Genomic DNA, 13,753 nt, shown 5'->3' on the forward strand with positions numbered 1-13,753 from the left:
TTTCTTTTCCTTTTTTTGTCCTATTCTCTTTTTTACCTTCCAGAAATTGTCCCTCGGTTTTGCTTCTGGAAGAAGTGCAAAGCGCTTGCACCCATTCCCCCCCATGTCGATGTCGACTCCTGTATGCTGCTTGGTCACGGTGGCGTGCTGTCTTCAGGAGCTGCGGCTGCATGGCTGCCAAACCACGTCAACGTGCTTCTGCTTCTGTATCTATGCATGCATCAACGCCAGTCTGGTCCGAACGGTGTGCCCAGATGCATGAATCCGTGCAATCAGTGTAGCACCAGATCATGCATGATGGAGCGATTAACCAGTCACAAGCCTGCGCAGACGTGCTAGCTGGCGCCAGTTTGGGGGTCTGCATTTTTGGGTTCGTGCTTCACCGTCTGTTTATGCCGTTCTAACCCGTCTCGCCGGGCGAACCGTCGCTTCTTGGGCAAGTTTGGACAGTTTGGCAAGTCACAGACCCAAGGTTTGCGGTGCTTGTTACAATGCTGACTATTCAGGGGTTAGCACCGCCGTCATGTCATGCGGCTCGGCCATCGTGCCTGACCCTTCCTGAAGCCGAGATGGAATTTGGGCACGTACGCAAATGATGAGTTACGGTCAAAGATTATAACCTTGCCGTCTCTGTCGACGCCGCCTTTGTCGCATTTCGTTCCCTTGGGGCACATGTATGTCCCTTTGCCTCTCTGCTTGAGTGCGTCCATATTGATGCTGGAGAAGAGCTCCTCATCTCCAGAGTCTGAGTCCGAGTCGTCTTCCTTACCAAGATCCATCTGCTCAGCCATGCCACCGGCCAATGTGTTGAAGCTGTCGCCGTCAGTGTGGCTGCTTGGGATGAAACGAGCGTCTTGGCTTGGTGAAGACAGCGTTGTGGCTGCTAGTGGGAATTGTCCCCCACGCTCAGCTTGACTGGACGAAGAAGGGTCCGGAACAGACTCCTCTGGGCGCCAAACTGCTTGGACATCTTTGGAAAATTTAGCCGTTAAGTCGCGAATTTTGCTGTGTAACTTGGTAAGAAGGTTGTAATGGCATCAAAACGGGACGCATACCGTAAGCGACCGAGCTCAACATCAACGGCGGCAATGGTTGACAAATCCGCCAGACGGGTTTCAGTGGCTGAACGGACGTTGACGTCCCTCGAAATCTGATCAATATGCGGTCCCTGAAGGAGATTATGGGTCATCGTCGACCACATCTGGGCTGTACGGGTAAAGTAGTCTCCCAGCTCCCGAAGGAGGGTGGCCGACGCCTCAGAGAGTAGCGGGCCGGGGGCAGGCGGCATTGAAGGGGAGTCGGTGCCCATGCTGTGAAAGTCGCGGACAATTTGGTTAAGTTTGTCTCTGACTAGATAGTCGAAAGAGGCAGTTTTGCAAGCAGTGGTGTGTAAGCTCGACTCAAAGACACGAGCCTGCCTCGGCATCGCAGCAAATGCGCCGTCCATGCTATGTATATCTCTGAGAGGCGGGCTCAGGCTGGAGGTAGTAGGTACGTATCTGGGCTGGGCAGGCACTTGGGAGGAGCTTTGGGTGGCAGCTCTTGGTTTCGTCCCACTGGGCGAGTGCATCGGCGGCGCAAGCACATGCCACGAGGGTACCTGGGCAGGTAGAGAAGGAGGGTACGAGCAACACTAGGATGTATGCCCTCACGAGACGATAAGTGGCACAGCGCAAGTTGTCGCTCTCAACCTTGTGCGGAGTATCGCGGCCGCAAACAGAACAGCCGTGTGTGGCCTTAAGCGGGCTGTCTTCCTTGCAGGCGACAACGACGGATGACGTTCGCTGGGTAGGTACAGAATGAGCGGGGCGCTCGCTCCTCACTGAGCCGGGAGGGAGCTTGCTTAGAGGCCAACAACACCTTGCGGGCAGGCAGCAAAGAGCTATTGCCTTGGTAGTATTATGCTGAGCCGCCCAATGAAGAAAGTCAAGAGTCTGTGGCAGGTTCTGCGGGCGACACTGCGTCGTGCCCTGTAGTGCAGTTTGCCTGGGTGGGGAGCCGTTGGTGAGGAGGGAATGTGGAGATCCCGACGGTAGAATGGGGGGGGACGGGACAGCCAAAGAGTGGGCGAGCCGGAAACGGGCGGGCAGGTGGGGAGAGGGGAGGGGGGAACGGAGGAGGGGGAACGAAGGAGGGGGAACGAAGGAGGGGGAACGGAGGAGGGGGAACGGAGGAGGGGTGATGATTGAGCTGCTCCGGTGGTCCTGATACTGGTTCTTCCTGCTGTCTCCGGTGGTGGTTGCTCGGCCCGGCGGGCAACGCGGGTGGTGAAGGAACAGGGCCCAGGATTATCTGAGGCTCGGATAGGCCAAGGAAGCGAGAGACAAGATGGGAACGCCGCCCAAGGATCGATCTTGACGGATGCTGGAACAAGCAAAGATAGACAGGTGTGACGACAGTAGCCAACGGGCGCGAGGCGGAGAGACCTGGCCAAAGCCAAAGCCCACTCTCACTTGGTTTGTACCAGGGCCGGGAGGGTGAGGGTGGCGGCTGGTGGTTTGAGTCTTGGAATCGGCGACATACAAGAGCAGGGTCCCGATGTCACTGTAAGTGGCCGGGCGAATGGGGTAGCTGGGGATTTGTGTACCGGTGCGTTGGTGGTGATTATTAGAGTTGGACTAGTTGAGGCGAGCCACGGGGTGGAACGACGCGATCTCTGTCTGTTTGCTGTTCATTACTAATAAGCTGATAGATAGCTCGCCAGGGAAGGCACGCACCCAGTGGCTTGCTGGCCGTAGACGCCGCCCGCCCGGCTCTGTAGAATCTTACATAATAAACTCCATGGTGAGAGTATGTCCAGACCATGAAAACGTAACAAAAAGTAAATGCAGAGGTTAATCCGTATAATTCCCCTGAAACTCGGACGTTTTGTTTTATCTTCGTCTTTAAAACACTATATCTCTGTGAGCATTGCTAACTAAGCCGGACGGGCACACAACTACCCCGTGCAAAACTTGGTTACAACTAGTTTGCCCGGTCCATCAATGGTCCGTCAGGCTCTCCCTCCAATCGAATGCACTCCTCGGCCTGTCAACTGTCTTCGGCCTGGAACTTCACCAACCAACTACCATGTCTACCCCGCGCTGCTGTTCGATGAACTCTATAATACAGCGGTCGTTATCCTTCCCGCCCTGAAGACTTGTTTTGATGGTACTGCTGCCCCTGGTTACTCAAGTATGGACAGATCGCGCCCTGCCATCATCATACGGGCCAACGCGTATCGTAGACAAAAAAAAAACCGTAGGTAGCTAAAGATTGTTCGTAGCTTGTTTACTTTTGGCTAAGTTGTTTTCATTATTGCCTGTGAGCAAATCCTTGCTAACTGTCATGGCGTCGCAACTGCTTGGTTCTATTCGCGGGGTATGCAAGGTTTTATTCGTATAGTAGAGTGTATGTTGGTATGATGAGCTTAATTCCCACCATCCCGTGATCAGTTTACAACCGAGGCAGCGTGGCTTAACACACAGCTTGATTGATTTAGTTTTAGCTACTCCTTCTAGCTCTCATAGCGTCGACTCATCCAACATTGAGCCTCGCACAATGTTGAAAACAGTGCATCAGGGTAACAAATGCTCGCCAGTGTGGGGAACTTTGGCTGGGCCTTCCGCCATGTTATGCACACGATAAGTTGTCATGCCGCAAGTTGGGTCAGAGCGCGCATTAGGCACGTCATACCTATTGTTATCCAAAGGAGCAGTTCTCATCAGTGATGCTTGTTTCTTTTCTTTTAACTTTAATCTGTACGGTGGAGTTGGCACGAATCGCGTCATTCTGAGTGATTAGATGAAATGGTGTTGCAAGATTTTTTTCTTTTTTGCTTTTGAGGCTCAAGACGGCCTAACAGCGTAGATAGCTATTACAAAGTCCCTAATACTTGATCTGATAGCCGCGTAACGATAATACGTAGAGTCCTGAATACCTTCATACTCAGAAGGTGTGGGAGACTGAGGAGCCCTAACCTAGAGCTCGGAACGACTAGTCTCGATCGGGCACTTACCCCAGCACCTTGTTCTCAGATGAAAGCTGATGATTGGCTGTAGCCAGCAGGAGGGAAGAGAAAACAACGCTAGGCCGGCCGGCAAGCTCCCGCTGGCGGATCCGCTATCAAGCGTCCCGTTTTGATCCCTGCTAGCGGCATTTCGCGTCTTTGCAGGTATTTGGCATTTTGGCATTTCCCATCTGGGCTGCGCTGCGGGGAGAAGGGGGGGATGCTTGGGCAACAGTGCGCAAGCCAGAGGCCCTGTTTGAACGCGAGCACAGCGGGCCAACGTAGAGATTGCTTCAGGCTGCAATATGTTTTATTTCGACATGCATCTGAATCTTTTTTCGGGCCCAAATGCAGCCAGTTTAGCCTATATTTTAGCACGCAGCTTCTTACGTCCTGTGGCGCGGGCCGGCTAACCCGTACAGGCACTGCGATCATCTTTGGACTGTATCGGTAATGATCTGTAGCAAGTCCGCTCCATCCTGCCTTTTGAACCAGATACTAGCAGGACTTGGCTGCATACGCGAGATGTGGTCAGACTATCTGTCCATTGGTGGTAGCGGCATCGAATCAGCTCGTGGCATCCTCCTTCGACTAGCTATGCAGGTGAACAAAGATGATGCACTGGAGCCCACAGATGGGGCGAAGAAGCAAGAAACAACAAAAGAACATGTAGAAGCAAAACACGTACCTGATCCTGATGGAGCAGCCCCTTGGAGCCGAACAATGATCGAGGCAACCTGCGGCTGTACCTTGTTTATCTGTTGCGCTGTGGCTTGGACGGCCCTGGGTCAAAAGGATGCGTAGGATAGGGGCATCGGGCAGACAATCGTTGATCTGGACACCTTTCCGCGCGATCTCCAGCGGTGTCTGAGGACACGGGGATCGCGCGCTGCACTGGTTGATGAAGTGTGGCTTGCAGGGCAAGGCTCAGGCATTCGATGGAAGGATTGCGGTGTGCCTGCGCATCCATATTCCATGAATTGCATCCTGCATGGCCGCCTCATTCTCCCCATCTGATTTAATCCCAGCTATTCGGGATGACGCCTACAGTGCAGGCGGCTGAGCGCAATGAAGGCGACCAGGACGACAGGGTCTCAGCCTTCAGGCGTGGACACCAGCGAGGTGGCACTGCCCAATCAATCTCGCGCAGATCTGGGAGGGACTCAAGGCCAGAGTCCGCATGCTGCACCCACTGCAGCATGCAGCTAGACGCAGTAACTAACAGGTCCCTTCCATTTGGTGTGTGCTCCTGGTACTTGTTATGAGTCTTTCTTCCTGCTTGGCTGTACTGGCACGGAGGAGTTGAGCAGTCCAAGCTTGGGAAAATTGCTCCGCAAATGATAAAATTAAAGTGTGCCGCTATCTGTCTTGCGTTGCCTGGCCGGCCCAAACCCTCGCCCAGGCCCGATGCCCGAAAAAGGTCGGCAGCATGGCCTTTTCGAACCGATGCTACCAGTCTAGATCATCGGATGCTTCCTGCGAGCTGTCAATCTCACTGGATACCCTAGTTACCCTCCTTCCTGTCACCCTGGAATTGTCGCCAACCGTTTCTCATTGGCCTCTTGTTGCGCCCTTGTTTCCCGCCTGAGGCCCTGTCTTGCCCATCTCGGCCGCCGCCACGCCGCAATGGGATAGAACGGGGGAATGAAAAAAAAAATGGATAAGCATTTGATACCTCTTCAGTGCAAAACGGTGCCTCCGACCGAGTTTCTGTATGCAGTCGTTGACGGCTTGGGCTGTTGTTGCAGGCCAGGCCCATTCTCGCTACCGCTCTGTCGGCTTCACGCAGACGGGCGCCTTTTTAGTTCCCGCTTTCCCTAACCCTTTCTCTCCACACTTTCTCGACTCTTTCCCCATCTCCCTTTCCCTTTCCCTCTTGTCCCATCAGCAAAAGAGACGACAGGTAGACTCGTCTTACTATTTTCCTGTCTCTTCTTGTCAATCAATCTATGCGGTTATCTTGTCTCTCGTCGCGCCCTTTCCTGCCGCTTCCATCGCTCGTTGGTCGCAAACGCAAACGCAAACACCCGCACACCTGCCTCACTCGCTTGCCCGCCTGCGTGTTTCCACTATTGGCCCCGCGTATTCGCCGTCCAAACTCCCAGTACCATACGCCATTGTCGTTGGCCCAGACTTTGGAGTCGACAAGCATCAACCAGTCGTCAACCCTTGGATCATCGTCGGCTCATCTCGCGTCTCTGTTTCTGACCAGGAATCCAGGAGCCCACCCCGTCCAAGCGCAGCATTATCCACACACGTGCTCGTACCACAGTCCACGGCAATCCACCGCAAACGCCGCTCGTCCAGCCAGACCAGAGGATTCGACCAAAATTCCAGCTTTTTCTACGCCCCCAAAACACCAACAAGTCCATCTGCATACCTCGGTACGGATACCAACACAGAATACATCCCGTTGGTGAAACTTGACTGGCTGTCGTCCGACGTCTCCATTTCCTTCGGTCGTCCGACTCGCCATCGCCCCTTCAGCTGCTCAAGGGTGTGTCGCCCTCCAAGTGGACAGCCACGGTTGCGGTCGGCCCGTCCGTCAACTCCACTGGATTAGCTGCCGACAGATCATATCAGGCTCATCAAACGTCCCCCACTGCAACAGCTGCACCAGACGTGCACCAAACGTGCACCAGACGTGCGACTAGCTGCATTTGCTGCAGTACCGACCGGGGGAATACCCTTGGTTGCTTGGCTACTTGGCCGTGCCTTGGCCGTGCTCTGCTGTGCTGTCCAGTAGTTGCGGTGTACCGCTGGTGCCGAATACTGCTCTGCTGGGTACTGGTATTTTTGGAGACACAGCCTGTACGTGGACGTGCTCGGTTGCAAGTTGAACCCCGCGACAAGTACCGACTCCCCGGCACCACCGACTTTCAACTACCTATCCATGTAGGTACGAATTACTGTATACATCACACACGCTATCATCTACCCAATAAGCGGAGGTACCGATCCTGCACGACTCCATAATCTATATACCGGCACTTTTTTACACCAACAGCGCGCGTCACCTCTCCGGCCTCCTCGTCGCAGTGGATCTCCCTCATCTACTAGCGCTGTCCCATCTTGTCTTCTTCAGCCCTCATGGTACAAGATAAAATACATAGTCTTACCTTGTTGTTGAATCCCTCCCTCGCGCCAACGCTAATAAACCCGCCGCTGCCATCCTGCCGACCATACCGTCGGGCCTGCTAGAATACTCTTCTCTCTTCGCGCCATCTCCTCTTTTCGCGGCTACTCTTCTCTCGCCGTAACGCTCTCGTCTCCACGATTTTCTCTTTGCGCGCGCGTCTCACAGCCCTCTTGTCGCCTCCCGTGCTCGTCGCCCTTCCGTGCTTGCTCCGCCCGCGGTGCCTGTCTTGCATCGTCCTGTCACTCAACGTCGCTGCCCAGCCCAGCCCGGCGTCACCCCACGAACCTGGCTGGTTGGCTAGTGCTGCCCGACAAGCACTCCCAACCAACTCTCGCTGCCGCGACCCCAACTCCGCTGCCCACGCCCATGAGCCCTACCAACCCTCCACTTTCCCGCTTCGACTTCATGGGCGGCTTTGGGGACGACGACCAGCGCCCAGCCAAGCGCGTCCGGCGTGATGAGACCGCCGCCGGCCAGGCGGCCTTGCCTCGAGATGGGCAAGACAACTTCCCCGACGCTTGGGGCCCATCACGAGCCTCGAATCGAGAATGGTTGTTTTCCCATCCTATCATGCCGTCGGCCGCATTGTCCATACCTATGCTTGGATCGATGGCTGACATGGTGGCTCACCCAAATGCCGCGATGCCCATTGACCCCTCTCCTATGGTCACCTCTATGTTTTCTCCTATGAACAGCACAATACCCCCGGCTTTATGGAATACAAGTTTGAGTAAGTTTTGCAGGAATATGCACACACACATCATCTCCCGTGGCTTCAGCAGCCTTGCCCGCGTCTTTCGATGTATAGTATACCCTGGCTTAGTCGACTGTGCATTGTTTGTTGTCTAGCGCTGTTCTCACTTGCCTCTTACCTCCGCAATCTGTGCTTCACGCGGGGGTTTTTTTTATCGAGCCACCGATCCAGAAGTTTAAAAAGTCCACCTTCCTCTGAGAAACTACTGGCGGTTTCATCTTTTGTTAATAGCCGCGGCGGCGGGGGCTACTCATCCCCTGCTGTAAGCAAATCACAAGGCTTAAGCTGCTACAAGAGAACTAACTACACTCAAGATAAATATACTGATGACTCTCGGCTCGCAGGTCTTCCTCAGAGTTCTGCTAATGTCTCGACGGCATTTCAACAGCAGTCACAGCATGTTACTGCTCCTCCGCAAGAGCTACCGCCACTGCAATATGTCTCGCCGGCACAACGCACCTTCCAACCACAAGATCCTCAACAGTTACACCCGCCACCACGGTCGCTACATCCACCAGAGCGCCCCTATCAAGCACAGACATCTCAGAGCCCACCCTTCGTTTCCGAGCCGCCCCGCCAAAGTCAGCAGCGGCGAAGGTCTCTCGCCAGACAGGCCGCTACAAGTCCATTTTCTGACTGTATCAACTCTTTCGGGCACAACTTCGCCCCTCTACAGTTTCCTCGTCCACGGGGTGGTGAAGTTGACGGGTATATCAAATTTTCCTGGACCCAGAAGGAGGATAAGCAGTCATCGAGGATTATCGAAGTAACGGATCCCGAGGACGACGATTCGTCTCCCTCTATGGTTACCACATATCCTTCCCCCCATGAATCTGACATTACACTTCCACGGCGGGGCTCTGCGTCTCCTTTGATGCCCTCCAATAACCCCTCTACGGCTGGAGATTCACCCCTCTCAACGGCCTCGACTCTTGTCGCATCTCATGCCGGCACATACCACCAATCACCTCCAGGGAGTGTAATCTCATTCCCTGAAAACGAGAGGAAACCAAAGCCCCGCTACGTCCCTTCCCATTTTGGACTCCATACAAAGATGGATAGTATGGATAGAAAGCTTTTTAACTTTTGTAAGTTTCATCTGACCAGTCTCTACCGAAACTTTTGCTGACTAAATCAATTCAGATATCCGCAACTGGTGTCCCGGGAGAAGTGTCCTCAGAAAAACTAATCTCTGGTTGACCGACTTTGCAAGAATGCATGACAATGGTGGTGTGCTGGCTGCCATGCAGTCCCTCGCCGGTATTTATATTCATGACTATCTGCCTCATGATTCTGTACGGCGCCGCATCAACGAAAGATTCGCCGTAGCCGAAGCTCGGCTCAGCTACCTGCTCCAAGATCCCCAGAAGCTCGACGAGCGCGAAGCAAACGAGTTAATTACCTTGGCCTCGGTACTCTCGATGCAGGACATTGTTCTCACGGAACGCAGGCTTCAGAAGCCCTACCACCCCCGTTGGCTGACGGGATTCAAACATGCAGAAACTGTGCTGCAGCTTACAGATCCTGGCAATCGCTTTTACAAAGAATCGAATGTTCAGGTTGATGCTCTACGTCTGTCGCAATCAGTTATTGTTGGGAGAGCAGTCATTCTGGCTCAGCCCATGATGCCCCTCCCATCCCTCACCACTTTCGACCCCGTCGCTGAAACATCCAGATTTGGCTTTCTGTTATACGGCTCCGAACAGGAAATGTTTGAAATACATGGTGGCTGTGGTTTCTCGAAGCGTCTACTTCACATCTTCAGCCAGGTGGCCTATTGTTCAACCCGCATGCTTCAGGATGGCGAGACACCCATAGTCCCTGTGACAGCCGAACTGTTGTACAACCAGCTTCAAACTATGAATCAGTGGAGTGCTGAGTATAGTAGTTGGGAAACCGCACAGTACCAGAAACAGCAGCCGATTGAATGGATTCGTGAAAAGGATGAGACATATGTTGTCCGAGAAGCCGCAGAGATGACGGAAGTGACGGCGGAGGCTTGGAGACTGGCTGGGATGGTCTATCTACAGTGCCGGCTTCTCAGGTATGGAATCATGTTCTTGGTCGTCTTACGTACAAGTGAGCCAACTAACCCTTTCTAGACTTCCTCGAAATCACCCCGAGGTGATTGCTAACATCGATGACTTGGCCAAGAGTATTTCTATCATGCCAACATCGGGAAGGGTGTTCACAGCCCAGGCTCCGTTGCTGCCAGTCTTTCTCCTCGGTCTGCTGGCCACTGTGCCTGACCACGTCGAAGTCGCCCACACTTGGTTCCAATCGGTCATTCGCACACCGGTTCGCAGTGTAAGTTGAAATAGTTCACAAGAGTCAACTGTTTTATTCAATGGCAGTCGCTAATTCAAACTCCTGCGGCAGAGCGTGCCGCCACTCTATAAAACTCTGCAACGTATTCAGAGTTGGATGGGAATTGAAGTCCCAGTGCCTGCACCAAACGTGGAATTGCCCCGTACAATTGCCGAGAGACAGCCCTGGTGGGAGCGCATGGTGTCCAAGGTTCAGGAAAAGGAGAGCGAGGTCCTTTGCCTGACATGAGAGACTGTGCACGCACATAGCGCGGCACAGCTCTGGTCTATGAAATGGAAAACTGCCGCCCGTCTATGATTACCACTCAATCAATACATGATACAAACCGGCGACCAACAGTCAAGTGGGAAGACACCCGATCAAAGGAGGGATTTTGTGCATTGGCTTAGAAGCCAGAAATGGCGCTGTCGTGGTCCTCCAAATTGTCGCGTTCGTCTTTAAGACGCACGAGATACTGGCCTGAATCACTCAGTTAGCCTCGCTGCACTTGATTCTTCGACTGTTGGAAAAGACGGAATAACGTACGGAAGTCAGAGCCTGGTGGCGCCCAAGACTTGATGACCGTCAGGCCAGCCTTGCCGCACATGAGGCGGACATCTTGCTCGCCATACTTGTGGGAGTCAAACCAGTCAATTTCCTGGCCTTTGGAAATGACGCTGTTGTCGTCCCGCAGCGGGATGTCCTTCTTGGCACGTAGGAAGAAGCGATGGCGGGTTGTTGGCTTCTCCTCCAGCTCGGCCAGGAAATCCCAATCCTGCTCGTCAAATAGCTTGTATCCCAGAATCTTGTTTGCGTTGTTCAAACCGTTGTTGAAGAACTCGCGGAAGAGTTCGTCGCAGGAATGATAGGCAGCCCAGATTTTCTCCCTCTGATCAGCAACCAGATGGCCGTCCATGCCAATGAGCATCTTATCCTCGGACCGAAGAACGGATGCCCAGCTTCTCAGGTGGCTCAGAGCTGCGGGCCAAGGGTCGTTACACAGCACAGAGCCGAGGGATAGAAACAGACGAGGCGTCGTTATCTTGCCAACGTGGACAAGGCCGTCCTGAAATGTGCCCCAGAGACCGCCACACTTGACAACGGAGTCAGGTCCGGAGTGGTTCGCGTACAGGCTCGCTATGCTCTGGTCTAGCGAGGTTTTTGAGATGTCGAGAGCTAGGTACGTAGCAGGGAGTTTCTTGGATTCGAAGGCGGCAAGAAAGTGGTCAACCTTTGTTGTATCGCTGGACGACGGAAACACGATCTCATGTTAGCAGGCTAGGCGAAGAATACTAAACTAATTGATGGGAAACAGCGTCCACTCACCCGGAACCCAAGTCGATCATGGTTATATCCTTGGGGATGTGACTGATAATTTCGTCGCTGTTGATGTCGAAGAGGGCAGTCTCGTCATGGGTCTGGTAGAACTCGGGAATGGAGATGATGTCATTCCAGATGAGCAGGCCCTTGTCGTCATAGAGCAGCTCATCGGGCAAGGTTGGGGGGGTGTCCTTGTCCCCTGACAGGGCGATTGCGGCGAGCGTCTCGTTGAGCTTGTCAGTGCAGAGGCCCTTGAGGGAGCTTCCACCAATGTTGAGGATCTGACCGTGTTCCGGAGTGGCGGCGAAGGAGGCCTTGGACACCGGGATGGGCAGATTGTGCTCCTGGGTACGTGAAGGCATGATGATGATGATGATGATGATGGTGATGGATTGGCTTTGGAGGGGAGAGGTGGTTTTAAGACGATAAGGGCTGCCAATGCAAAACGCGAAGAAAGATGAGAGGAGTCTGCAGCTGGATTGTTCTGGCTATGCAGATATCGCTGTGTCGTACAGACGAGAGGAAGAAGGAGGAAGGAATTGGATTGCTTTTTATATCCTGGCTTGCGCCTTTTGGAACTGGATGTATCCACGGGAAAGAGACGAGTTGTTTGTACAAATGGACCTACTTCTCGTGGGTCGTTTTGGATGGGAACCGGATAACGCCTTGTGGGTGTATGTTTGCTGGGTATCGCGGTGCAGAAGCAGTGACGAAAAAGACAGGCAGGTAAGAGATGGTTACAAGGCGCCTAGGCCTGTCGGTCGAAGCAATCCTCCTCCGTCGGCTATCTCTCTCCCCATCTCCCTCCCCTCTCTCACTATGATTTTCTCCCACTCTTTCTCCCTGTCTGCTTTGTCTCAGAACAGGCGTCGATTGATGCAAAACCAGCCTGAGATTTGAGTCTGGGATTGAGGCAATTGAATGAATGAATGGAAGAAGGCGGTAAGAGGTCAAGATGCCGGAAAAAACCTTTCATCTGGAGGAAGAGAGAGGAGGATGTTGTTGGCGGCGGCGGCAGCGGCGGCGGTGGCTTGACGACGGACGGCGACAGGCAGACGGGGACGGACGAGACCGAGGGTGGGCAAGCAAACAAATCGGCAAGGAGGGAAAAAAAAGAGAAAAAGAAAAGATGTGGGATGAGAAGGGGGGCGCAGGAGAAGCCCGATCCAGAAAACGGAAATGCAATCTCGCAGAAAAATCGAATTGTGGTCGGCGTCCTCCTTTACTGGGGATGGTATGGATGGTTGGATGTTTGGCTATGGCTTCTCCGTCATGCGCCGTGGGCACCGCGAATGCGGCGGCGGCGACGGCGACGGCGGGCGGCGCGGCCAGCCAAACGATTGGACTGCTCTGTTGTTGACCCCTGGTGGAGAGGGACAGAGAGAGCATGGGTATCTTTTTTTTTTCCCCTTTTCTTTTGTTCCCTTTTGTGTTACTTGACAGGGACAAGGGCTGGCTGGTCCGCCTCCGGTGAGAGCGCGCGTGGTTGATTAACAGAAGAAAGCTCCCCGAGGACGAGTGCCGTGTTTCGAATCGAAGACGCCGCGTGGGACCCTGATGATGAGATTCGGGGAACAAGACGGCCGAGACCAGACCAGAGAGACGGAGGAGAGGAGAGGATCGACGACGACAACGACGACGACGACGACGAGGAGGAGACAAAGGTTTGGTGGCGGATAGGAAAGCGAACAATGTAAAACTACCCAGGATAGAATCTGTACTTATAAAAATGACAGCGCGCCCATTTCCAATTTCACCTTTGGACCAGTCATAATAAAATAAAATAAGATAAACTAAATAGAATTAAATAGAATTAAAATACCCTTTTTCCCCATGCTTTCTTCAACACTACTACCTTAGCCTACCTACTTATCAAGTAAGACCGGGTCTTGGATCGCAGGACCTTGACACCAGCCGGCCGGGCTGGGTGTCTGGTGGCGGAATCCATTCACGCTGCCTTCTTTTTAATTCCGCCCCAGCCGCAAACGAGGCAAGCCCGTTGTAAATCAAGCCTGGTCTCATGCACGGTGAGCAACGCCGCGCGCCCGGGGGGCCTGGGGGCGTGTTTGGTGAATGTGTGTACGTACAATACGTGCATATGAATGAGCACCTTGGTACATACATCGTTCATACAAGTCGTCCGCGAGTTATGAAACTACGAACTAACTAGTAGGCTGGTTATCGGGGTGTGCCATGGGAGAAGGCTGCTGTTATTATTTAGTTAGCTAACTAATAACTTTAGGGG

At 53.5% G+C, this 13,753-nt stretch overlaps 3 protein-coding genes across 3 annotated transcripts; 1 reads left to right on the forward strand and 2 right to left on the reverse strand.

Moving 5' to 3' along the window:
- Window positions 1-521: 521 nt before the first annotated feature.
- On the reverse strand, window positions 522-1,447 carry ISF_02475 (hypothetical protein; the record flags this gene model as incomplete). The annotated part of the gene is made up of 2 exons (XM_018846081.1): window positions 522-1,005; window positions 1,056-1,447. 2 exons carry the CDS (start codon window positions 1,445-1,447, stop codon window positions 522-524), a joined length of 876 nt encoding a protein of 291 aa, XP_018706788.1.
- A 7,648-nt stretch (window positions 1,448-9,095) lies between these two features.
- Window positions 9,096-10,437, forward strand: ISF_02476 (hypothetical protein; the record flags this gene model as incomplete). The annotated part of the gene is made up of 3 exons (XM_018846082.1): window positions 9,096-9,925; window positions 9,984-10,188; window positions 10,261-10,437. The coding sequence occupies 3 exons, from the start codon at window positions 9,096-9,098 to the stop codon at window positions 10,435-10,437; spliced, it is 1,212 nt and encodes a 403-aa protein (XP_018706789.1).
- A 157-nt stretch (window positions 10,438-10,594) lies between these two features.
- Window positions 10,595-11,870, reverse strand: ISF_02477 (DUF323 domain-containing protein; the record flags this gene model as incomplete). The annotated part of the gene is made up of 3 exons (XM_018846083.1): window positions 10,595-10,668; window positions 10,735-11,432; window positions 11,515-11,870. The coding sequence occupies 3 exons, from the start codon at window positions 11,868-11,870 to the stop codon at window positions 10,595-10,597; spliced, it is 1,128 nt and encodes a 375-aa protein (XP_018706790.1).
- Between the last annotated feature and the right edge of the window lie 1,883 nt (window positions 11,871-13,753).

The sequence above is a fragment of the Cordyceps fumosorosea genome, assembly GCF_001636725.1.
Source record: "Cordyceps fumosorosea ARSEF 2679 chromosome Unknown scaffold_4, whole genome shotgun sequence".
NCBI classification, from domain to species: domain Eukaryota; kingdom Fungi; phylum Ascomycota; class Sordariomycetes; order Hypocreales; family Cordycipitaceae; genus Cordyceps; species Cordyceps fumosorosea.